The 25,372-nt window shown below is 37.7% G+C and overlaps 1 protein-coding gene across 1 annotated transcript in view; it reads right to left on the bottom strand.

The window, feature by feature from the left end:
- Positions 1-25,372, bottom strand: part of nonC (serine/threonine-protein kinase Smg1) — a 1,124,353-nt gene that overhangs the window by 704,080 nt on the left and 394,901 nt on the right. The window contains exon 27 of the mRNA XM_090398044.1: positions 8,385-8,646. Coding sequence (XP_090254170.1) covers positions 8,385-8,646 — 262 coding nt within the window. The remainder of the gene's footprint in view (positions 1-8,384; positions 8,647-25,372) is intronic.

Here is a 25,372-nt window from a genome sequence, read left to right as displayed (position 1 = left end):
GAAATGCTGGAAGTACTCCTCTTTTCAGCTAAACCAGCTGAAAAGAGGAGTACAGATCAATAATTAACAGTAGCAAAAGCTATCAAAAACTTGAAATGTTGAAAGGTAGCTGGAGTAGATAATATTTCACCTGAAATGCATAAGTATGGAGCTGTTTTGCAGTGGCTACCCTACATAATTCAGAAGGCCTTTTGAGAAGTTTGAATTCTCAGTGATTGCAATATAGCTCTCATAATACTCATATGTAAAAAAGGAGAAAAAAAAAAATGAATGTGAGCAGGAATTTCACTACTAAGTGTTCCAGGTAGCAAGCATTCCTTGAAAAGAGTATGAGAAAGATTATGGAAGAGAAACTTGGAGAAGAACAAGCTGGGTTCAGGCCAAATATAGGTTATCAAGATCAGATATTCACTTTAAAACAAACAGGTGAAAAATCATAAGGATCTGTACTTAAGTTTTGTAGATCTGAAAAGGCATATGACAAGATGCCTAAAGAAAAGCTTTTCAAAGCACTACAATTATATGGGGATGAACGGTACATTATACAGAGCAATACATAGTCCGTGTTTAAGTTGTCAGTCAGCAGTTAGAATTTAAGGAAATACAGCTAGATCATGTGTAAGACAAGGATGCATATTATCTCCACTCTTATTCATCATCTATATGGATTACATTATGAAAGAAAGTGGCATCAAGCCTGATATTAGAATTGGAGATTTCGAACTTAGCTCTTTGCTTTATGCAGATGATGTACTCCTAAACACATCTAGTGCAAGTCTTCAGGATTCACTAACTAAATTGAATAACAGCTGTAACAAATATTTCATGAAAATCAGCAATAAAAAACCAAACTATGAAATTATTATTATTATTATTACCGACAGCTCCAAGGAGTCCTTAGACTCATCGAGGGAGGCCCAACATCATGTCAAGAACAACTATTCAACATTCCCACAGTATCTATCATAATTCACCTTGAACTCATTTACAGTCATGGCACCCACAACAGACTCTGGCAGCTTATTCCACTCATTTACCACTCTCCAAGTAAAAAAACCTAGCTCTAACACCCTTGCTAACCACACTTTTACCACTTCCATGGTAAGAGTGTGGTTAGCTTCCATGTTGGTGGACCCTAGTCCTCCCACTACCACTCCTATTCTCAAAAATATCTTCTGAATTAATCTTATAGAAACCCTTCAGTAATTTGAATGTCTCAATCACATCACCCCTTTTCCTCCTATCAACCAATTTCTGCAATCCACAAATCTTCAACCTGTTCTCATAAGGTTCATTCCATAGTCCTGCTATTATCTTGGTCACTCGTCTCTGGATCCTCTCCACCTTCTTCCCCATCGAGAAGAAACCCTGGCGCCCATATCAGGGCACAGTAGTCTAGATGGGGTCTTATCAAGGCTTGATACAGAGGAACAATAACCTGTTTGCCTCTGCTCGTTAAAGTGTTTTTCAGCAACCAAACGTCAACTCCCTATCCACCAACACCCCAAATCCCTGGCCTCGTCAATCTCCTGAAGTACAGTTCCACCGATGTGATATACTGCTGCTAATCTTTTCACCCCAAAATGCCAAACCTTACATTTTTCCACATTAAATTGACATCCATTCTCCTTAGCCCAGTCCTCCAAACAATCCAAATCATCCTGCAAAATTTTGACATCCTGAGCATTCACTATTGCTCTAGCTAACTTTGCATCATCCGCAAACAGATGCACAGTTCCTCTCAGATCCTTTCCTATATCGTTAATGAACAAATTAAACAGTAGCGGTCCAAGAACAGAACCCTGCGGCACACCGCTAGTCACAGGCCGTCTTTTGGATTCTACTCCTGGATAAACCACACTCTGATATCTCTCCATCACAACCCTCCTATCAATCTCACCAACCCTATATCCATTCTCATATGCTGCAGTTTACTGATTAGAATTCCATGTGGTATCCTATTAAAGGCTTTAGCAAGTTCCAGCAGAATCACTGTAAACCTGTTACCCTTATCCAGTTCAGCCATCACTGTGTTATAGAACATAAGCAAGTTACTGAGGCATGATCTACGCTTCACAAAACCATGCTGTCCCCCACAGAGTATCCCATTTTCATCTATCCAATCTTGTATTTTCCTCTTGACTATTTTCTCCAAGACCTTGACAACAATTCCTGATATGCTGATCGGCCGGTAATTTTCAACAGCAGTCTTGGAACCTCCTTTATGCAGTGGAACTATTTTCCTCTCTTTCCACCCTCTCGGGACTAACCCAGACAGGAGACTCAAATTAAACAAAATGGTCAAGGGTACTGACAATTCTTTAGCCACTTCACGTACGACACGAGCTGGTATACCATCCAATCCCACAGATGTATTGACATTGAGGATTTGTAATAGACTATTCACCTACACTTCATTCACCACAATTCCCGTATAAGCTGTTGGTTCTATCTTTTCTGCAATGTCACCACCTGGATGATATACTCTTGCAAAGTGCTCGCTCAGTAATTCTACTATATCAACTGATTCGGTTACCTCCATACCTTCGGCATTCTTTAAAATTATTCTGCCATATACATTTTTTCTTTTACTTGCAACATATCGAAAAAACTGTTTGGGATTCTCTTTAGCCTAAAGATTCTTTCATAATCTGCTTTTGCTTTTCTTACCACACTCGTTACCCTTCTGGCCTGGGCTTCGTACCGTTCTTGTGCCTGTCGGTCACCTTTCTCCTTAAATTCTCTCCACAGTTGTTTCTTTTTTCCAGCTCAATCTTAATGGTGTTATACATCCATTTAATCCCTACTTGATTAATTATTCAGACTCTAGGTATACAGTCAGCCACTGCCACCTGCAAAAACTTCTTAACCGCCTCCCATGCACTATCAACATCCAGCCCTTGCAGTTTTACATGCCATGGCACTGAACCAATCAAACTCCTAAGCTTGTCTTACTTACCAGCTCAATAATTCCACATGTACCCTGTCTTAATTGTAAATTCCACACCTTTAGCCACCTCCCAAGTCAAGACCCTATGATCACTCTCACCAATTAGTGGTAATGTGGTCATATTCGTTACAGCCAAATTCTCAGATACAATTACTAGGTCAAGTACTTTCTGTGACCCCAAGTATTTTCCATTACATGCTTTCACAGATAGTTATCCCTTAATAACTGCATAAAAACCATTCCTTCCTCCCATGTGTCCTCTCCTCCCTCCAATCAATGCTACCATAATTGAAATCTCCCATGCATAAAGTCATTTGCAATTATGGCCCTCCTTCTAAACTCTTCACTGTCATACCGCGGCAAAAGACTAATCATCCTAACTCTCTCACTCTTCTCTTTTGCTACCTCAAACAATTCATTCAGGTCCTCTATCATTTCCATTTTATCTCCTTTCAAATCATTCGTACCTGCCACCACTATCATTTCTTTCAACCTTTGCTTTTGCTCCCTAACAGACTCGCTTACGTCCTTAATGGTCGCACACGGTTGGTACGATTTTGTCAAATTCTCTACTATCACACCTCATACTAACGAATCTCCATACAGCTCTTTCATATTTTTACGTTCACAATCATACTCTTATTTTTCCTATCATACTTTTTTTATTGGATGGTACACTCGGTAGACATTTGTACATACGCTCCAGCTGCCGCTTTGCTCTATGTATCACTCCACTCAACACCGCAATCAAATTCGGCAGGTTAATTGAAAACCAGCTGTATTCTGAATGGAGATACTATAAAACAAGAAAAATATTTCAACTATTTAGGCAAAATTTTTAGTGAAGATGGCAGGTTAAATCTGCCATCTTCAGAAACAACAGAACAAGCAAAGCTGGTATGGTAGGTAACCAGCTGAATAAATTTATATGGAATAAGAGCGAAATTAGCCAAAACACCAAACCATCAATATACAAGACTGTGTTTTAACTAGTTTTAAGTTATGGATCTCAGAGTTGGGTTAGAAATCAAGCACTTGATCAAAGATATGAGGTCTCTGAGAAAAATTAGGTGAGTGAACTGATGGCAGCAATGGCAAAATAACATTAAAAATAAAGACATTAGAATGGACCATGAGATTATTAGCATTCAAGAATAATCTAAGGCCATACCACCTTAGATTAGCAGAGCTAATCTAAGGTGGTATGGCCACATAAATACAATGTGGAAGGAAAGGTTAGCAAAACAGGTGTCTGATGCCCAAATGGTAGGAAAGAGACCCAGAGGAAGAACAAGGTCTAGGTGGAATGATTAAGTCACAAATGCCTTAGAAGTAAGAAATATTAGATATAACAAAGTTTGAGTGCTCTCAAGTAATAGATTGATTTTGAAAAAAAATTGTTGATAGGAGATTAATTAACAATCATGTAGTGCTGCAGTGTTCACATAATAACCAGAACGCCCCCCTTGATACTGCATATCAGAAAATTGATGATGATGATGATACCATGCTGATCACCTTTCGTGCTTGATCCTTGTATTGTTCATGAGTTAGCTGGTCACCTTTCTCCTTATATACTCTCCACACAATTTTATTTTTCTGAGCTCATTCTTATTGATAATACAGTAAACCCTCGATTTTACGGACAAAATTTCCGGTCCGTATGTCACATGTGAAAATTAACACCCTGTTAATTTTAAAATGCTTTTAACCAAGATTTGCTTATAATTAAATGAATGTGTTAATTTTGTTATTAATTTTGTTATTTTTAACAAATTTTGGCAAATAGGCCTCATATGTCAGAAAAACACTAGTAATTTAGCTGACATAATGATTCACTGCTCATAAAACATGTTCAGCAAATGATTAGCACGTGATCACACCAATTGCGCTGTAATTGGTTCTTTTGTCACGTGATGTGACTTTCAACGGCAGTTTTAACGCATGCCAGCCAATGCATTCAGAAAATCGACTTTATTGTTATTATTATTATTACATAACACCTCCAGGGAGTCGAAAGATTCATCAAGGAAGGGCACCTACTCTACAACTCTCATTCTCCACCAAACGCAACTACTTTCATCATCTACACCAACGCCATCAACTGCCAACCACCACCACCACCACTAGTATTTTCACAGACAATCACAAACATCCAAGCCCATGGCAGGATTTGAGCCTGCAGCCTTTTGGCTGGAGAGCAGATACGCTAACCACCCAGCCAACCAGGCCAGCAATTATAATTATATAATTATAATTATAAAATTATATAACGGCCTTTCGGATTTAACTGACACCCCCTTGCCCGAATTAGTCCATTATATCGAGGTTTTACTGTACTCATCCATCTGACACTGCTGACTTTGGATATAATGTGATATTACTTCCTCCAGATACCCCTTCACTATTGTCCATGCACTGGTAACATCCTTCCCTTGCCGATCTTTATGCCATGGTACTGCTTCAAGCTGCTGCCCTAAATGTATAATTTGCCTTGAGGTTCCACATATATGTCTTCTTAACTGGGATTTCAACATGCTTTGCTACTTTCCAAGTCAAGACCACATGATCACCTTCCCCAATCAGAGCCAATGCACCCACCTTAGTTACGGACAGGTCTTCTGACCCGATAACAAGATCAAACAATCTTGATCCCTGAATTCCCTTCGTCACATTTTGCTTTAAGTAATTATCTCTTAGTGTGTATAAATTCCATTTCGTTTCTGTGACATAATCTTTCCTCCTTCCAACCTATGTCTACGAAGTTGAACTCCCCCATAATAATTACTCGACTTGCACTCGTTGTACTAATATGCTGATGAAAGTCTGTCACATCATCCCTGGCACCTGATGGCCTATTGCAGCAACCAATTTTATATTTTGTCCTATTGGCCTTGAACTCACACCAGATTGATTCAAAATAACTGCCATCCGTACAACTGACTCTTACTCTTGTTGGCTTCAATTTGTCTGTTATCATCAGCAGATGAATATGATTGTCTACTCTATCCTCCTTGAAAATACTAAATCCATCACATTCTATACATGTGGCTACATCATCTACTGTTTGCCAAGGCTGCAATCACCAATGATAAAAACTCCTTCCCTCTTGTTCCCGATACTTTTGACATTAGAATATAGAAAGCATTCCTGTAAGCTCCACTCCCTTGACTTTCCTGAACTGACTCTCCTATTCGGTATATTTGCTTGGGAGACTAGATTCTACACTTGTTGATCATTCTCACACTTATTTGCTTCATGAGACCCTTTTACACCCACCCACAGACTCGTCTGCATCAGCCCTAATATTTCTTTAGTTTTCGTGACTTTGCACTTCCACACACTCAGTGAACAACTCTCTCTAGATACCTAACACTGAACCTATTTAAGTGCAGTCCATCAGCATTGTACAAATCTTTCCATACCAAAGAGGGCCTTTGGTATGGAAAGATTTATTCCTCTTCACCTTTCTGCTCTTCTTTTTTTGCTTCTTACAATAACTCTTTCACATCCTCCCTCATACAATACTCACCTCTCAAGTCATTGGTTCCAGCTAAAACAATCAATTCTTTCACAATCAATGAATTCTTTCTGCATTCTAACAGCATTACTAATATTAAATTTCTGACCAGGGAAACAAGATTTTGTAGTACTTTCGTAAAGTACTCCCCTTATCATAGAATCATTGTAAAAAATTATCTCCTTACACTCTTTCTCTCATTCATTCTAACAATTTTCTTTTTGGCTTAGGATTGCTTGCTTTTTTCTGTTTTTAATTCAATTAATCTCTTGCTGTTTCTGTAGCCTTTCAATCTCATGCAATGTCCTATGAAGAACTACATGCAAGTGAGCTATTTCTTTATTAAGGCCTTCTGTGTTCTTCGGAAGTTCCGTCACCTATGCTACCTTACCGCTACTTTCACTCACCTCATTTATACTCTCGTACACATTTCTTTCATCATCATTTAAGCCAGGAACTCAATTCACTCCAATACTTTTAGTTTCAAGGCTTTCAATACAACTTTTGCTACTTCATTCTCTCACTTCTGAAAAGTCTCACATTTCTGGGTCACAAAACATCTACATCTCTCTCTCTCTCTTTCTCTCCAGTGCCACTCTCATAACACAATCCATGTTCTCTTCTTAATGAATTCACAATACACACACACACACACACACACACACACACACACACACACACACACACACACACACACACACACACACTACATTTCACACAATTCCCTATGTCAAATCCCATGCACAACGTGTTGGCTAGCATTATTCTTGTTCACATCAGCAACATAAATAACACAGTTTATCTAATGTACACCATATAAATATATCAAAAATAAATATAGACAATCAACCAACCAGTAATACACAAGAATACTACAACCACTACTTCTCTAAATATCACACACATTCCTGAGAAATTTTCCTTGTAAGGCCTATCGCATCTTTCTCTTAATGTGTTAGGCTAAACAGATTCAAAGGCCAAGCAAAGTAGTTAAATAAACCTAGTTGTTTTTGCAACAGGCAAATAATAATAGCTAAATGGTTTGTCTTATAGAATAACTGCATACATTTTCAGAATGGAAAAAAAAAGTCGACTTTTATCTCAGAGAAAAACTCCATGCCATCACTGTATGAATTGTGATAATCCCCGTCTCTTTTGATATGACTTTATAAATGTTCCTTGTATCAGTATTCAGATCCAGGTCTTTCAAACAGAAGAACCTCATTGATAGTCAGAATAAAGACTCTCTCAAGCATCCATCACATTTCAATACAGTTATGAGATATGAAACTGAATGGAACAGTTTCAACAACAATAATAAATGTTTAACTTTTTATTTTATTTTTTTAATTAACAAAACCAAGCTGTAACAATTTTTAGGTTATTGTAATACAATAACCTAAAAATGTACAACCTATATGTTTATGAAAGTTTAAAAATGTACATTTACTGAAACACAAATTTAGTGTGGTTTCAGTTTCAGCATGTGTAAGTGCACAGGTTATGCAGTTGCATAGTATGTGTCCAAAGGTGCATGATGAAAGCAGGGCAGCGGATAGATTTCTAATGAAATGCAAAGGTAATTTTTAGTGTGGTAGTATTTTTCATTAGACAGCATATTTATGAATAACACAATAACCTAAAAATGTACACACTATATGTTTATCAGTTTAAAAATGCACATTTAAGAAATGTTAAATGTGCATAACATTCAGCTTTCCAAAATCTTTAAACTGCATGTTAAGCCATTAACAGTGCAGTATTACTTTTAAAGAAGATCAATGACAATCATTCTTCATTCATTCTATGAATGTCAACACACTAATTTTCAGCCATCAATAATTACATGTAATTATTATAAATAAAAATAATAATAATACACACACACACACAGTAAATATTAGCATTATATACCTGTAGAGAAGTTTTGCACATTCTCTCTGTAACTTCACTAACTTCTCTGTCAACAGCAATTCAGATGAATATTTTAATAGTTTCACTAACTCTGCAACAGAACTGAAGTTTGATTGTGAAGAGGAACGTACTGAATGGATAGTAGATGTGTTAAACATTGACAAATGGTTTGCATTTCTTAAAAGCAAGCGCTGAGCCAGTCTCAAATTCTGCTGTTTTCTAGCAAGTCTTGCTGCCACTAAATGAAGCTCTTGATTAAAACCTGCAAGAAGTATTATTGTGATATATCATTAATCTTTTTTCATTATCTATTTAAAACTCATTATCTGTATGATCAATGATCGTAACTATTAGTAAAAAAATAACATCAGCTTAACATTTAAATTAAATAGAAAAACAAACAACTCAGTGATTTTTATTTCATTGTTCCACAGTCTAAAAAAAAGGTTCTTGTTCATAACATCCACTGTTTGTTTTTAATTTTTAGTGGATCCCGGTGAACAGTGAATCTTAGTTCATTACGTTTCACTAAGAATTTCTGATGAAAAAGATAATAACATAATTAACATTTACAATTATTACCTATCAAAAGATGATATGGTTGATACAACAAAAAAACTGAAATTCTCTCTATATGAAGGCTTCTTTTAAGTCTTAGCTTGCTATTAAAAAAAATATATATATACACACACACACACACCACGGGCAAATATTTGAGGTGTGCAGTCCTCATCCACCAAATAGCAATATCATCGATATTATATTTTTGCATTTATTCCCGTTAAAGATTCCCATAGTTATTACCAGATTTCGCGTGATTCTTAAAAGTAAAGATATAATAATAATTCTTCACAAAGAGGGCACTTTTCAATGCATAAACATTGCATCCCATTCATGTTAACAGTCTGGGTGTGCATTCAAAATATATACATATTTGAGCCCTTTGAAAAGACATACAGATGGCACAGTGGGTCAAATTCTTAGCATTCTAGTAGTTTTAAATCACTCAGAAGGCGAGGCAGGGTGAGTTCTAAGACAAGAGCACCTAGAGGCTGTGATTGGTTATTGTTTCAACCAATTCAATTGAATGATGTCATTTGTCAGATTTGCTGTTTTTGTTTTCTGAGTTTCATCTCTTTTGCGTGCGTGAAGTATGAACTGACATCATAGCCAAGTTTTTATATATAATATAGACAAGTTTTTAATATATAATTTTTGATAAATTTATAACTTTTTTGCCCAAATTTACAATGGGAAACAGTATTGTAGTCGAAGGAGGTAAACATCGTCAATCTCTTCCAAATTTTACACCTTTGAGTAATTCGAATATATTGCATTCTCCTTTATTATCGTTTTCTAATATACAGTATCTTAAAACAAACACATTGCCCTCCGCATTACTGTGCAGATTTGGTTACAATTAATTGATAAATTAATGCATTAAAAGCTATTTTACAATTAATTGCTTTAGACCAGGGGTTCCCAACCTTTTTGTTTCCTAGAGCACATTCTAAAATACCGGTAGGGCGACGGGCACCATCTATTTTTTCAAACAAATTTTTTGAATTCTTTTGTTAAATGAATATATACAAAGTTTACATTATGATCAAATGTTTTATTACTTAAAAGTTTACATTATATAAAAATTTAAATATATATATGTAAGTTAGTGTGATCTTTGGCATTGCATTTCATTGGCCAGTGCTTCATAATTAGGAGAATATGATGATATTCCAGTTTAAACTGTTAAACTAGAATGAACAACTTCGAATGCGCGTTTACTTTTATATTGTATGCGTTTAATACTCGTCACGTGTCATTAACGCAGGCATCATATAGCATGCCATGAATTGTTTCATGATTATTTCAAACTATACGGCACATAGTTGAACAGCGGCGGGCACACACAAATTGGTCGACGGGCGCCATGGTGCCAGCAGGCACAGGGTTGGGAACCCCTGCCTTAGACCAATTAAGATGAACACTAATCTACTATATACTCTAAAACTTTTATACATCGATAAAAATGCAATCATATGGTGAAACTGGAGAGAATTTTGTAGCAGGTTGCATAAGCCATGACAGCACACCCAAAATGGGCACATGACATCACTGATATATATAAAATTGTCAGCCTTGTTGGCCGAGAGGTTAGCCTATCCCTTTCCAACCAACAGGTGTGGGTCAAATCTCACTGTGGGCTTGGATGTTGTTGATTGTCTTTAGGTGAGAGATGAATTTCATTGCTGGTTGTGAGACCAATGCCCTTCTTATTGGGGGCCTAAAGTAGATTGTAAAGGTTTCATGTTTGGTCTCTTAAGCAGAGTTACTGGAATATGTAAAAAATACACAAAAATTCAAAGAAAAAAATGTACATCCTTATCTGACACCAGATTTAACATTAAATCATTTTCCGGTACTTCCTTCAATTCTAACTGCTGACTTACAACTCAAATAAAGACTAAGTATTGCTTGATATCATGCCCCACTGACACAATATACCTGTGGCGTATTGAATACCTTTGATTTTGGCACCTTGTCATATGTCTTTTCCAGATTTACAAAACTTAAATACAGATCTTTGTTATATTCCCATGATTTCTCAACTATTTGTCATAAAGTGAAGATCTGATCCAGACAGCCTCTATTTATACAGAATCGATCTTGTTTTTCAACAAGCTTTTTTTCCACAATCCTTCTCAACAGCTTCTCAAGTTTACTTGTGTAAATCTTACCAGTAACACTCAGTAGAGAAATAACTAATTCTCACATTCAGTTTTATTTCCCATTTTATATATATGGTTACTATGAGCGCTCTACTCCAATCATTTGGAATTCGTCCCTCCATCCAGGCTTTCTGAACTATGCAGTGCAGCAACTGCAACACTTTTATATCTCCATTCTTAAGCATTTCTGGTCGAATATCATCTACTCCTGCTGCCTTTCCACATTTCAGGACTTTGATGGCTTTTTCTGTGAGGACGGTCTGAAAAGTTCTTGGCCTAACAATGAAAAACCGAATTTATAATTTCAAAATTATTTTTATTTTTCAACATAATCTCCCGTAAGATTAATACATTTATTCCAGCGATGCTCCAGCACCATTATCCTGTCCCTGTAGTGGTTCTCAGTAAGATCTGCAAATTACCCCTCTACAGCTGCAATCACCTCTTGATTCGAAGAAGAAGAAAAAAAAAAAAAAAATGTTGACAAGTGAGAAAGAGGTTTAGTTTTGAAGTCAGAGGGAGCCAAATCTGGGGAATAGGGTGAAGGTTCCAACAATTCATAGTGCAGATCCCAGAATTTTCCCACTGCCAAAACACCTTTATGGACAGTTGCATTGTTGAAGATGATTTTTTTCTTCTGCAAAACGGGTCTTTTCTCATGAATTTTTTCATTAGTCTGGTTAAAAGATCGGAATAATATTCCCTGGTTATTGTTTTACACTTTTCAAGACAATTAATAAACAAATTGCCTTTTTAGCATCCCAAAACATCGATGCCATGATCTTTCCTGCTGATGGAACCGACTTTGTCTTCTTTGGCACCGAACAACTGCTTTCTGTCAACTGTTTTGACTGCTGTTTGGATTCTGGTGTGTAACAGTGAATCCAAGTCTCTTCCATAGTAATAAATCAACACACAAAATCAGTTTCATTCTTGTTAAAACGCTCCAAGCACTCTTCAGAGATTTCCATGAGAGTGCGTTTTTGATCTGCTGTGAGCAAGCACAGCACCCATCTTGAGCAAAGCTTTTTCATTTGCAATTGTTCATGCAAAATATATCCTACACATTCTTTTGAAATGCCTATAGTCTCAGCAATTCAATTCTCAGCAATTCTTAGCCGTTCCAAGGATGGGGGAGTCACGTCCTGCCAGCAGAAGTTCAACAATGATAGGAGGTTCATGGTAGTTCGTAGACAGTCAGATCCCAATTCGAGATCTGGCTGTCTGCTAATTTCGCAAGAATATGCTTTAGTGTCCTAATTTGCCTCTCACACATCCAGTTTCCCTGGGGGTGATAGGGTGTGGTGATTAATATTTTTATTTTTAACAGTTTACATAGCTGCAGCATAATTTCAGCTGTAAAGTTTGTACCTTGATCCAATAAAAGTGTCTGGGGTGTTCTGTACCAGGATATTACCAACTTAAAAAATTAGCCAAAGAAAAGGAGGGGAGGTTAGAGGAAATTTATCATTCTTCTACCCTGAGACAGGTGTGCCTTATGGAACAAATCAGTTCCCCGAAGAATGACTTAAGGGCAAGGAAGAAAGTTATTAACCCTGTGTCCACGCTTGCTGAGCATAACAGGAATTCCAATCGTGTTGGACCCAGAGGTCAAATTGAGGACCCTTAGGAGGTAGACATTCATCAGGACGTTATGCTCAAGAAACTGGGTCATATAGCTGACTTGTCAAAGAAGCTTAGGGTAATAAGCACCCCTGGCATCCTGACAACACAGTGAGGGAAGGGAACTGGAAAAATTATAGAAACCTTAAAGGACAGGGGGGAGGCTAGGAATGAAATGAATAACTCAGAAATGAAGCAAATGCCCATTAACCTTGGTGAACACCCCAAGATGCCGGGAGATCAGGCCAATTTAGAAGTACCCAAAACATATGAAATGCAAAGTGTGGTGACGACATGTATAAGGATGGAAAATTCCCCTAACAACTGTGCTAGGTTTAGTTGAAGATATCCCCTGCGAGAGTCTGCTTGATATAGGAGCCCACAATTAGAGCGTCTAATCTCGGATGATATTGTAAAATTGACAGATCCAATTAGAATAACAGGAATTGCAAAAACTGAGCTCTACACTTCAACGAAGGTAAATGGAATACGCACCATGCCATGTTTTCCTGTAAGCATGAACTGATAGTCCTTCCTGAGACTTCAGATACTAGCGATCAGGTGATCCTAGGCCTCGATTTCTTGGAAAGGTACCAGTTTGTGTGCAATTTTGCTCAGGGAATAATATCTCTTTGTAGGATAGAATACCAGTCCAACTTCAGAGCTCAGGAGAGAAAACCTCAGGATGAAGGAGAGATGAATGAGATTCCGGAAATTGAAGTCATGAAATCGGACAGGGAAACTTGTGATTGGAAGGAAACCATGTTAAAGAGTGCCACTGGTATGATCAACTCAATAGATGAAAGTAAGGAAATAGAGGAGTTTTTCTCCATGATTTTTCAACATTTTCCAGGGGTTTTCACGAAATCATCTCTTTTTCCAACACAGACCAAGTCGAGCATGCTGTTCACATTATCTCGACTTCCCCCATTTATGTGAAGCAGTATCAAACCCCCATCAAACACAGAGAAGGCTGCAGAAACAATGGAACAGTCCTTTCATATTAAAATCCCATGGGAGTTTAAGATTCGTATTTGATCTAAGGGAAGTAAACAAGGTCACCAAACCTATTGACTTCCCCCTATATAAGATTGAGGAGCTGTTGATAGGTCTGGAAGGAGCTATGTACTTTTCCAAACTGGATTTAAACTCAGGCTACTTTCAAATCCCCTGAGAAATGAAGACAGGAAGTACTTTGCCTTCACAACAAGGTGGCAGAAATATCAACTCTGTAGACTTCTTCCTCAAGGAGCGAGAAACTCTGCCATTAGTTTCCAATCACCGATGAACACTGTCCTATCAGACATGCTAGAGAGGGTGGTAATCTGCTTCCAGGATGATCTGTTAATATACTCACGAGATTTGAGAAAACACAAGGAAACTCTGTTGAAAGTTTATTTTTCACTTGGTTAGAGTATAATAAATTTAGTTTAATCCTTTATCCAAGTGTGTGCAAACAAAGTTTGCACCTGAAAGTATCTTCAGGACTGGGGTAAGGTGGTACAACACCGGGAGACTCCTTGCAAAAGTGGAGCAAGCTACCAACACTCCTATCTCGGTATCTCCCATAATGCAAAACACATCTCCTTGCAGATATGTATAATGGTATCTCAACTTGGGCCTGGCTTCCACTGAAGAGACTTCAATAAAGGTCGAAACTAGTCTGGGTAGTGGCCCTTCCCTTAATGCATAACATTATACATATCTGCAAGGAGATGTGTTTTGCATTATGGGAGATACCGAGATAGGAGTGTTGGTAGCTTGCTCCACTTTTGCAAGGAGTCTCCCGGTGTTGTACCACTTTACCCCAGTCCTGAAGATACTTTCAGGTGCAAACTTTGTTTGCTCACACTTGGATAAAGGACTAAACTAAATTTATTATACAAGGAAACTCTAACGTGTGTCTTGACAAGGTTAGATAGAGCAAGGCTCTCACTGAAGTGCTCAAAGTGTCAGTTCTTCCTGAAATAAGTAGAATACTTGGGTCACGTAGTCGGTGAAGCTGGGATAGTCCCCACCCTGTCGAACATGACAGCTATTCTGAGGGCCAGGGTCCTGATAACTAAGCCAAATTCACAGATATATCATAATGATAAACTTCTATAGGAAGTTCATTCCAAATTGTTCAAAATTGTAATAAATTTAGTTTAATCCTTTATCCAAGTGTGTGCAAACAAAGTTTGCACCTGAAAGTATCTTCAGGACTGGGGTAAAGTGGTACAACACCGGGAGACTCCTTGCAAAAGTGGAGCAAGCTACCAACACTCCTATCTCGGTATCTCCCATAATGCAAAACACATCTCCTTGCAGATATGTATAATGTTATGCATTAAGGGAAGGGCCACTACCCAGACTAGTTTCGACCTTTATTGAAGTCTCTTCAGTGGAAGCCAGGCCCAAGTTGAGATACCAGGCAGAAGCTTAGGTAGAGATGACCTGCAAAAGCTTCTGCCTGGTATCTCAACTTGGGCCTGGCTCCCACTGAAGAGACCTCAATAAAGGTCGAAACTAGTCTGGGTAGTGGCCCTTCCCTTAATGCATAACATTAGACATATCCGCAAGGAGATGTGTTTTGCATTATAGGAGATACTGAGACAGGAGTGTTCGTAACTTGCTCCACTTTTGCAAGGAGTCTCCCGGTGTTGTACCACCTTACCCCAGTCCTGAAGATACTTTCAGGTGCAAACTTTGTTTGCTCACACTTGGATAAAGGACTAAACTAAATTTATTATACAAGGAAACTCTAACGTACGTCTTGACAAGGTTAGATAGAGCAAGGCTCTCACTGAAGTGCTCAAAGTGTCAGTTCTTCCTGAAATAAGTAGAATACTTGGGTCACGTAGTCGGTGAAGCTGGGATAGTCCCCACCCTGTCGAACATGACAGCTATTCTGAGGGCCAGGGTCCTGATAACTAAGCCAAATTCACAGATATATCATAATGATAAACTTCTATAGGAAGTTCATTCCAAATTTTTCAAAATTGTAATAAATTTAGTTTAATCCTTTATCCAAGTGTGTGCAAACAAAGTTTGCACCTGAAAGTATCTTCAGGACTGGGGTAAAGTGGTACAACACCGGGAGACTCCTTGCAAAAGTGGAGCAAGCTACCAACACTCCTATCTCGGTATCTCCCATAATGCAAAACACATCTCCTTGCAGATATGTATAATGTTATGCATTAAGGGAAGGGCCACTACCCAGACTAGTTTTGACCTTTATTCAGGTCTCTTCAGTGGGAGCCAGACCCAAGTGGAGATACCAAGGCAGAAGCATTAGCAAGGTCATCTCCTCCTATAGGAACTGCCAAATGGTGTGCCACCTTTTTATTAAATTACTCTGGATTTAGAAAAAGATGTTGAAATTTTATTTTTCACTTGGTCAGACTATAATAAATTTAGTTTAATCCTTTAACCGAGTGTGTGCAAACAAAGTTTGCACCTGAAAGTATCTTCAGGACTGGGGTAAAGTGGTACAACACTGGGCGACTCCTTGCAAAGGTGGAGAAATCTACCAACACTCCTATCTCAGTATCTCCCATAATGCAAAACACAGATACAAAATCTGTGTTTTGCATTATAGGACACAAATACAAAAAACATTATACATATCTCCTTGCAGATATGTATAATGTTATGCATTAAGGGGAGGGCCACTACCCAGACTAGTCTTTTCGACCTTTATTGAGGTCTCTTCAGTGGGAGCCAAGCCCAAGTGGAGATACCAAGCATTAGTAAGGTCATCTCCTCCTATAGGAGCTGCCAAATGGTGTGCCACCTTTTTATTAAATTACTCTGGATTTAGAGAAAGATGTTGAAAGTTTATTTTTCACTTGGTCAGACTATAATAAATTTAGTTTAATCCTTTATCCAAGTGTGTGCAAACAAAGTTTGTGCCTGAAAGTATCTTCAGGACTGTGGTAAAGTGGTACAACACCAGGCGACCCCTTGCAAAGGTGGGGCAAGCTACCAACACTCCTATGTTGGTCCTATGCTTGTGCATATGACTCTTTAAACCTTTCCCTGACTAAGTCTCCGGTATTTGTCTATCCTAGGTTCGGAGAAACGTTTTTTCTCTCTGCTGATGCCTCACATGACACCATAGCCTCAGTATTAGAGCAGAAAGGCGTGGATGACTTCCGAACAAAAGCCTTCATCAGTAAGGAGTTTTCATCCTCAGAACTAAATTATTCTGTCATCGAGAAAGAGGCATTAGCAATAGCGTTCTCCCTTAGAAAGCTTAAATATTTGTTACTGGGGCAGCATATCATCCTAAGATCAGACCATAAACCGCTGTCTTTCCTATCATCAATGAGGGATAAAAACCAAAGGATAATTCGATGGACACTAGAGCTAGCTACACAAGTTCAATGTTGAAATCAAATACATCCCTGAAAAAACAAATATAGTTGCTATTTGTCAAGATCACTGGATTCGGACCAAGAGGATGAAACCCCCTCTAAGAGAGGAAGGTGCCAGCTCCATAAATATGATAGAAGATATAGAGGAAAATAGGACGAAGTCTCCTCATCTTCAGAACTGGGACAAGCCCCTTATTATTGAATGCTTTCTGAGGATTATTCCTTCCTCAAAACGTTACATATTGATGGAGACGGTCTATTGTTCTCCAGACGGGATGTCGTGGGGAGGTGGGAAGAAAAAATCCTGGTCCCTGCAGTCATGATTCTTTGGGTGCTTCACACCTTTCATGACTCGAACTTAGCAGGGCAAGGATTTAATCAAACATGGCAAAGAGTGAGTGACAGGTATATTTGGAAGGGCATAAGAAACAATGTTGCCTCATATGTGTCTTCCTGCCACTTGTGTCAAAGGAAGTCTAACATTAGAGAAAAGGTGCCGTTACAGCCATTTCCTGTCCCAATCCGTCCTTTTCAGGCAGTAGCTATGGATATTACTGACCCCCTTCCTACCACTGCGAAAGGAAACAAATACATACTTGTTATCATAGATATGTTTTCTAAGTTTCCTGAGGCTACAGCAATGAAGGATTCAGACCGCTAAGACAGTAGCTAACAAGTTTTTTAAGTTGGTAATATCCTGGTACAGAACACCCCAGACACTATTATCAGATCAAGGTACAAACTTTATGGCTAAAATTATGCTGCAGCTATGTAAACTGTTAAAAATAAAATTATTCACCACACCCTATCACCCCCAGGGAAACGGGATGTGTGAGAGGCTGAATAGGACACTAAAGCATACTCTCGCAAAATTAGCAGACAGCTAGATCTCGAATTGGGACGCATATTTAACTCGCAACCTATTTGCTTGTAGAATGGCTCTTCAGTCTGCAATCAGAGAGGCACCTGCTGTCGTATGGATTTGAGCCCATGTTCCCCAGTGAATTTAAAAGCTCTTATGTCAAAACAGGATTCACAGATATCGATGAATATTTAAACAACCTGATTGAGGGAAATAAGGTGGCTCATGAGATGATTGCATAATCAAGTAGAAAAGGCTCTCAACGAACGAGAGCATATGCTAATAAACTAAGAAAACACAAAGACTTAAGCCTGGGGAATCTAGTCCTTGAACAAAAGACAACAAAAAAATGGGGGAAGTTGGATAGGAGTGCTTTAAGGCCATATGAGATTCTGGAAAATGTATCCCAGGTGAATTTTAAGATTCGGGAAAAAAAGGGGAACAAAGGAAGTTAATAATAGTAAACTCAAATAGAATAAGGCTGTATAAGGGTAGATCTGACAGATTGGTATGTCTGGGAGACTCTTTGGAAAGAACGTAGGGGTAAGGAGGCATTCGCTCCGAGCCAACTGCTCTGGGAACCAGAACATGAGAACCATCAGGCAGAAAATTAATGGTGTGAGAGGTAATGAACACCAAAGAAAGAAATATAACGGAAAATACGCCAACAACCTGGAGGGAGGGAATAACATACCCGTAGAGGATGCAAGTGCAAAGTACCATAGGTTCGAGGATCAAAATATCCAGGATGTCAGAAACAGAACCCCCCCCCCGAAGTACAAAGGGAGAAAGGAAATGAGGTTGATGGTGAAAACAGAAACTATGTTCAATCACGATACAATTTGAGGCCAAGAAAAAAACTAAAAGAGTGAGATTGTAGTCAGATCTTCTCCAGAAAATATGTAAGCAACAGGTAAAAAAATATTTTCTTGAAAAAAAAAAAATTTTTTTTTAGAGAGAGTAAGCCTATATAAAATCTTGTATGAAGAAATATTAGAACAAAATTTTTCTATACCTATTTTACTTGGAAACAACAAATTATACAAAATTCTTGTAATTGAATTAACATTTACCTCAATTTTTTTTTGCTATATTGAATTGTTAAAATATTTAAGAACCACTGAAATTGTACAAGGAAATAGCTCAGACAGGATTAGACATATACACCTGACGCTAGAGAAAATCACGAAGATCAACGGCTACCAGTTTTCCCACCAGAACTCAGCAACAGCAGAGTGGTGGAGAAAACCCCCTCTAAGAACATCCGGATGGTTTAATCTGAGGCTGTTCCAAGGTCTGGAGAGAAGGATAAAAGGGAGAAATCAAAGGGCCAATGTCTGGCTCTCGCTTCCGGTTTCGCTTTGAAGAGGTTCCTGTGTCCAGCCATTCCACAGATGGGGAAGTCATGTCCCGAATCCAAAATGTGATTTTTACCAGAAGGAATGGAATGTGGTCGTGATCTCTAGGATCTAGTATGCTGAACTAGCTGACGAGGTTGAAAGCAGTGGTGAGCTATGGAAATTTTAACAAAGGGTCAGCATCGTCGAGAGAAGAAAAAAAAAAAAACGTATTTCACACAAAAACTTTTATTAATACAGTTTGTGCACAAATTCCAATCAAAAAGTATGAGAGGACAATCAATATCTAAAGGCTATTATTTTTAAACAATTTCATGATCTAAACATGAAATATTTGCACACAATCAACTGTGTTAATTTAGCTTACATAAGAAAAACATTTTTTAACTATCAAAATATGATAAGAATGAAATCTTTTATAAAACATTTGATTGGCTACTGGTTTTTACATATGATTGGCTACCAGAAGGCAGAAGGATGAAGACAGTGCATGCGCTTATTTTATTTTCAAACTTGGGCGCATTCGTTATAGAGGAGTTGAAACAATAATTGCAAATAATTGTTTCATTTGCAAACAATTATTTGCAAATGAAACAATTCATTTGCAAATATGAATTGTTTGCAAATGAATGCAAATTTGCAAACACTTTGAGAAAATTTGAGAAAAATTTAACAAAGGGCTCGCGTGAGCTCCTTATAGTTCATAACTCGTTGCAAGTAGGAATTTTCCAGAACTTTCCTAGAATGTGAAAATTAAGGCTAAGAATGCCGATCCCATAGTTAGCGTAAAGAACATTCGTGAAGTCGGAAAGCCGTATTTCTAATTAACAGTGAACTAATTGTTTACAGAGTTTGGAGAAATTTGCTAATGTTATGTGATAAATGGGAAATTGATTGTAAGGTTTAGTTATGCCTAGTTCTCTTTTAGCCTGAGTTAAGTTACGTTAAAGTGTATATGTCTATCCATGTGTCTGATTGTTATGAGCATGTATATTGTTTTATATCAAAAGACTTAATCCAGAAATGCTAATCTAATCGAGCAGAGAACCATACTCGTGTTTTACTTTGTTTCCATTGTCATTTAGCTGAGTAAATCAGAGACAGATATTTTGATGTGTAGATTTAATCTTTGTAATTAATTTGATTTAGAATGAATAAACAGTTTGTTTGTTAATAGCTTGCCTGATTCTAACTTGCCAATGCAGTGTCTCATAATACATAGAACCTGTGTGTCCTATAGATAGAATAGACATGACTGATCAATTTTAGTTTTAAACATTGAACGTTAGAAGCACTTCCATGTTGAGCTGGATATTTCTCTTGCATGTATGGGAAAGACATACCATTCCTCGACGCAATTTTTAATGGTGCAGTTGAAAAATAAATAAATTTATAAAGAGCAGTGCAAGAGAGAGTCAGCAAGACAGACAAAGGAATTGGCTCCAGTCCAAAGCTCTTCCTGAATCTTGACTACGTACACGTGAAAAATAGCATACTTATGACCTTGAAAAGGGGGGAGGGTTAAATTGTAGCCAGAGAGAATTAAGAGAGATTGAACTAGCTCAAGCAACGAGTACAAACTCGGTAAATACGACTGATAGGAAAAATAATATAAAGGCGCAGTTTGACAGTTTGATGATAAGTGAATTAAATAAATAATAATGACAAGTAATAATTATACAATACAAAAAAAGTAAAAGCAAATAATATTAAACATATTATGCTACACTGCATAATTCAGAAAGCCTGGTCAGAGGATCAAATTCCAAATGATTAGAGTAGAGTGCTCATAGCAACCCATTTATAGACAAGCTCATCATCATCATCAAATTCCTGCTATGTACCCTCAAGAGGTGTACAGGATATGATAGTACTACATGAAAAAAATTACATCATTACTAACTTTCTATCTACAATTTTCCTCCAAATCAGTCTGTTACTTGTCAAGACTCCAACATTATCAGATCTTATATTTCTATCGTCTAAGGCACTTTGTACCGTATTCTTGGGTCATTTTGCTGCCAACCTGGCAGAGAACACTTGTTTTGCTTATCTTTCTTCGCCGATTCTGTTTAAGTGACGATATACCACCTGAGATTAGCTCTGCTAACACAGTCCTGGATGTTGATAATGTCAAGTTCTTTCCTAATATCCTCATTTTTAATATGATATTGCCATTGATGCCATCTGTTCATGCCTATAATTTTTCTCAGAACTCTGATATCTGCCGTCTCTAGTCTTTGGTCAAGTGTTTTACTTCTGACCCAGCTCTCAGATCCATAAGTTAAAACTGGTTTGAGCACTGTCCTGTATACAGCTGATTTAGTTTTCCGACTAATTTCTCTCTTATTCCATATGAATTTATTCAATTGACCTCCTACAATACCAGCTTTGCTGATTCTGTTGTCTATTTCTATATTTAATTTACCATCTTCAGTAAAAATCTTGCCTAAGTAGCTTAAATGTTTCACTTGTTCCACATGTTCTCTATTCACAACACAGTTGACATTTTCAATGATTCTGCCTATTTTCATTGTCTTTGTCTTTTTATTGCTGACCTTCATACCATATCTATTACAACAGCTATTCAATTTAGTCAGAGAATCTTGCAGCGGATTTATCTAGAAGTATAACATCATCCGCATAAAGCAAAGAGCTGACATTAACATCTCCAATTTTGATATCATGTTTAATACCACTTTCCTTCATAATGTGATCCGTATAGATAATGAATAACAAAGGGGTTAATGTACATCCCTGTCTCACACCAGATTTAACATTAAACCATCTTCCTGTACTTCCTTCAATTCTAACTGCTGACTTACAACTCAAATAAAGACTAAGTATTGCTTGATATAATGCCCCATTAACACCATATAACTGTAGCATATTGAATAGCTTCTCTCTTGGCACCTTGTCATATGCCTTTTCAAAATCGACAAAACTTAAATACAGGTCTCTGTTATATTCCCATGCTTTCTCGACTATTTGTCGTAAAGTGAAGATCCGATCCTGACAGCCTCTATTTGGCCTGAATCCAGCTTGTTCTTCACCAAGCTTTTCTTCCACAATTCTTCTCAACCGTTTCTCAAGTATACTTGCATAGATCTTGCCAGGAACACTCAGTAGGGAAATACCTCTGTAATTCTCACATTCAGTTTTATTTCCTTTTTATATATGGGTACTATGAGAGCTCTACTCGGGAATTCATCGGGAATTCGTCCCTCTGTCCAGGCTTTCTGAACTATGCAGTGCAGCCACTGTAAGACTCTTATACCACCATACTTCAGAATTTCTGGTCGAATATCATCTACTCCTGCAGCCTTTCCACATTTCAAGCCTTTGATGGCTTTTTCTACTTCAAGTATGGATATGTATTCCTGACTGCATGCCTGTTGAGTGTTTTTTTACCACTGTGCTGTCATCACTGCTTGTTTCATTTAGCAGTTTTTCAAAGTAATTACTCCATACTTCAAGGATATCCTTTCCTCCCGTTTTCTTGTCACCTTTATCATCTCTAACTCCTTTTACAGTATTCTTTCCTCCATTTCTAAGCTTCTTCAACAAACTCCAAAATATTTTTCCACCTTCTTGATATTTATTTTCTATATTCTTGCCAAAGTCCTCCCATGACTTTTGTTTAGCTAGTTTTACAGTGTTTAGCATTCTTGGATTTGTCTCTGTATTCTCTAAGGGCACAAGCTGACTTATTTGCCAGGAACTTTTGATATGCTTTCTTCTTTTCCTTCACTGCCTCTTTAACTTCCTGTGTCCACCAGGGAGGTCTGATTTTTTTATCCTTGCAGAAAACCTCACCACATGCCTCTCTGGCAGAATCAATCAATGTTTTCTTCAAAGATCACCACTGAATCTCCAAGGTTTGATTCCTGTTCTCAAACTCTTTCATTTTTTCTTCAATAATCTTTTTGTGTATTTTAGTCTACAGTTCACATCTGAGAGCTGCTCAACTTTTATTTGCTTTAAAACTTTCATTGATTGATTATTGACATATTCTTTTCAATATGAAATTCAATTTTATCCTGCTCAAGACTAAATAGTGATCACTTCCAATTTCAAATCCTCTGTACACTCTGGTGTCCTGCACCAGGGAGAAAACATCACTATGAACAATAACATAGTCAATGAGACTTTTCTTATTCCTTGCCTCTTTTCTTCATGTGAATTTGTGCACATTTTTATGTTGGAACATAGTGTTAGTAATAACCAGTCCATGTCTTGAGCAGAAATCCAACAGATATTTGCCATTATTATTAGCTTTGCTCTTTTCTCCAAATTTTCCCAAAATTTTCCCCAAAATTTGTATATCTCACAATCATTTCCTACTCTGCTATTTAGATCCCCAACAAGGACCAATTTTCCTTTTTCATTGTGTCAGTTGTTTTTTCTAAAGCGTCAAAAAATTCCTCCACTTCTACCTTAGTAGAACCTTCTGTGGGACCATAGGCACAAATAAGTCTCATTGTCCAGTTCCCCATTCTCATATTTGCCCACATTACTCTACTTGAGACTGACTGCCATTCAAGAAGATTAGCCTTGTATTTTGTGTTGAATACTATGGCTACTCCTTCTTTTCCTTGATTGTCATTTCCTGAATATAACATTTTGTATTTATTGCTCAGAAAGATCTCACCAGTTTTTGTCTTTTTTGTTTCAGTCACCCCTATTATGTCGATCTGGTACTTATCTAATTACTCAACTAGCTTCATTTCTTTGCCATTCAGGCTTCTTATGTTGATAGTACCGATCTTTAACTCTGGTGAAGTTGAGTTGGGGTTTGTTTTCAGATTCGTTCCAGTAGCTGACTTTTCGCTGTTTGCCCTGGTTCTCTGGCAAAAACAACGGGGGTCTTTTTTAACCAGGCGACGCTCCAGCCAGCAAGAAATTTTATCATGTTGTACCATCGTTTTTTAATTTGATTTAAGCCAATAAGAATTACAATTTGGTTGGTTAAATCCCAAGTTGTCAGCCCATACTCGTTCGTTCAGTATCCAAGTAGATACCCAACAGGGTGCACCACGAGAAGGTGAGGATTGGACATTAGGTCAGAAGCCCTGGTCGGTTCTCCGCATTCCTTTAAAGGCTATGTGGAGGTCTCCTCTCAGTTATACAGCTTTGACCCTTAAGCACCCCCATAAAATAAAGCTGAATGTGAGAATTACAGAGTAATTCTCTACTGATCATTCCTGGTAAGATTTATGCAAGTATTCGTAAGAAATTGCTTAGCAAAATTATTGTGGAGAAGAAGCTGGGTTCAGGTCAAAGCGGTTGTGATGGTCAGATTTTCACTTTAAGACAAATAGTTGAGAAATCGTGAGAATATAACAACTGCACACACTCTCTTAATCCACTAGTATATCCTAAAACCTGGAAACTGGCCTATATTCAACCCATCCCTAAAAAGGGTGACAAATCACTGCTATCTATTTAACTACCACCCTATCTCACTCATTTCACTCCTATCTGAAGTAATGGAGAAAACCATCTACTCTCAACTCCTAATCTACCTTGAAGGTACTTGGCTATTAAGCGACCACCAGTACAGATTCCATCAAAGCCGTTCAACAGGAGATCTACTCGCATATATCACCATCACTGGACAAACGCCATGGAGAAATTCGGTGAATCCCAAGTAGTTGCATTTGATATCTCTAAAGCCTTTGACCAAGTCTGGCACAAAGACTTACTAAGCAAACTCCGATCATTTGGACTGCCTCAGGTTGGTTGGTTGGTTGGTTTATAGTTTATTTGGCACAAAAACTACAAAGTTCATACTGTGCCACACTAAAGTTTACAACATTAGCATTTACAGAAAATTGTAAACAATATATCTCTACAAGAATCTAGTTTCACAAAGCAGCATCTCTAGGTAAACAGAACTGCTGCAGAGGGCACAGCAACACACAAGGTCAGAGGTTATTACAGTAGTGCAAAAATTGTTAACAATATAAGTTAATTCATAATATATGAAACACTAAGCCAAAGAATGCAGTATCTACATATATGTAAAATTATAATAGATTACTTTATAGCAGTACAAAAA

The sequence above is a fragment of the Typopeltis vanoorti genome, chromosome 9 (assembly GCF_054136105.1).
Source record: "Typopeltis vanoorti isolate ZY-2024b chromosome 9, IOZ_Tvanoo_1.0, whole genome shotgun sequence".
NCBI lineage: Eukaryota > Metazoa > Arthropoda > Arachnida > Uropygi > Thelyphonidae > Typopeltis > Typopeltis vanoorti.
Note: the sequence above shows the minus strand (reverse complement) of the source record. Positions and strands in the feature narration are given on the sequence as shown.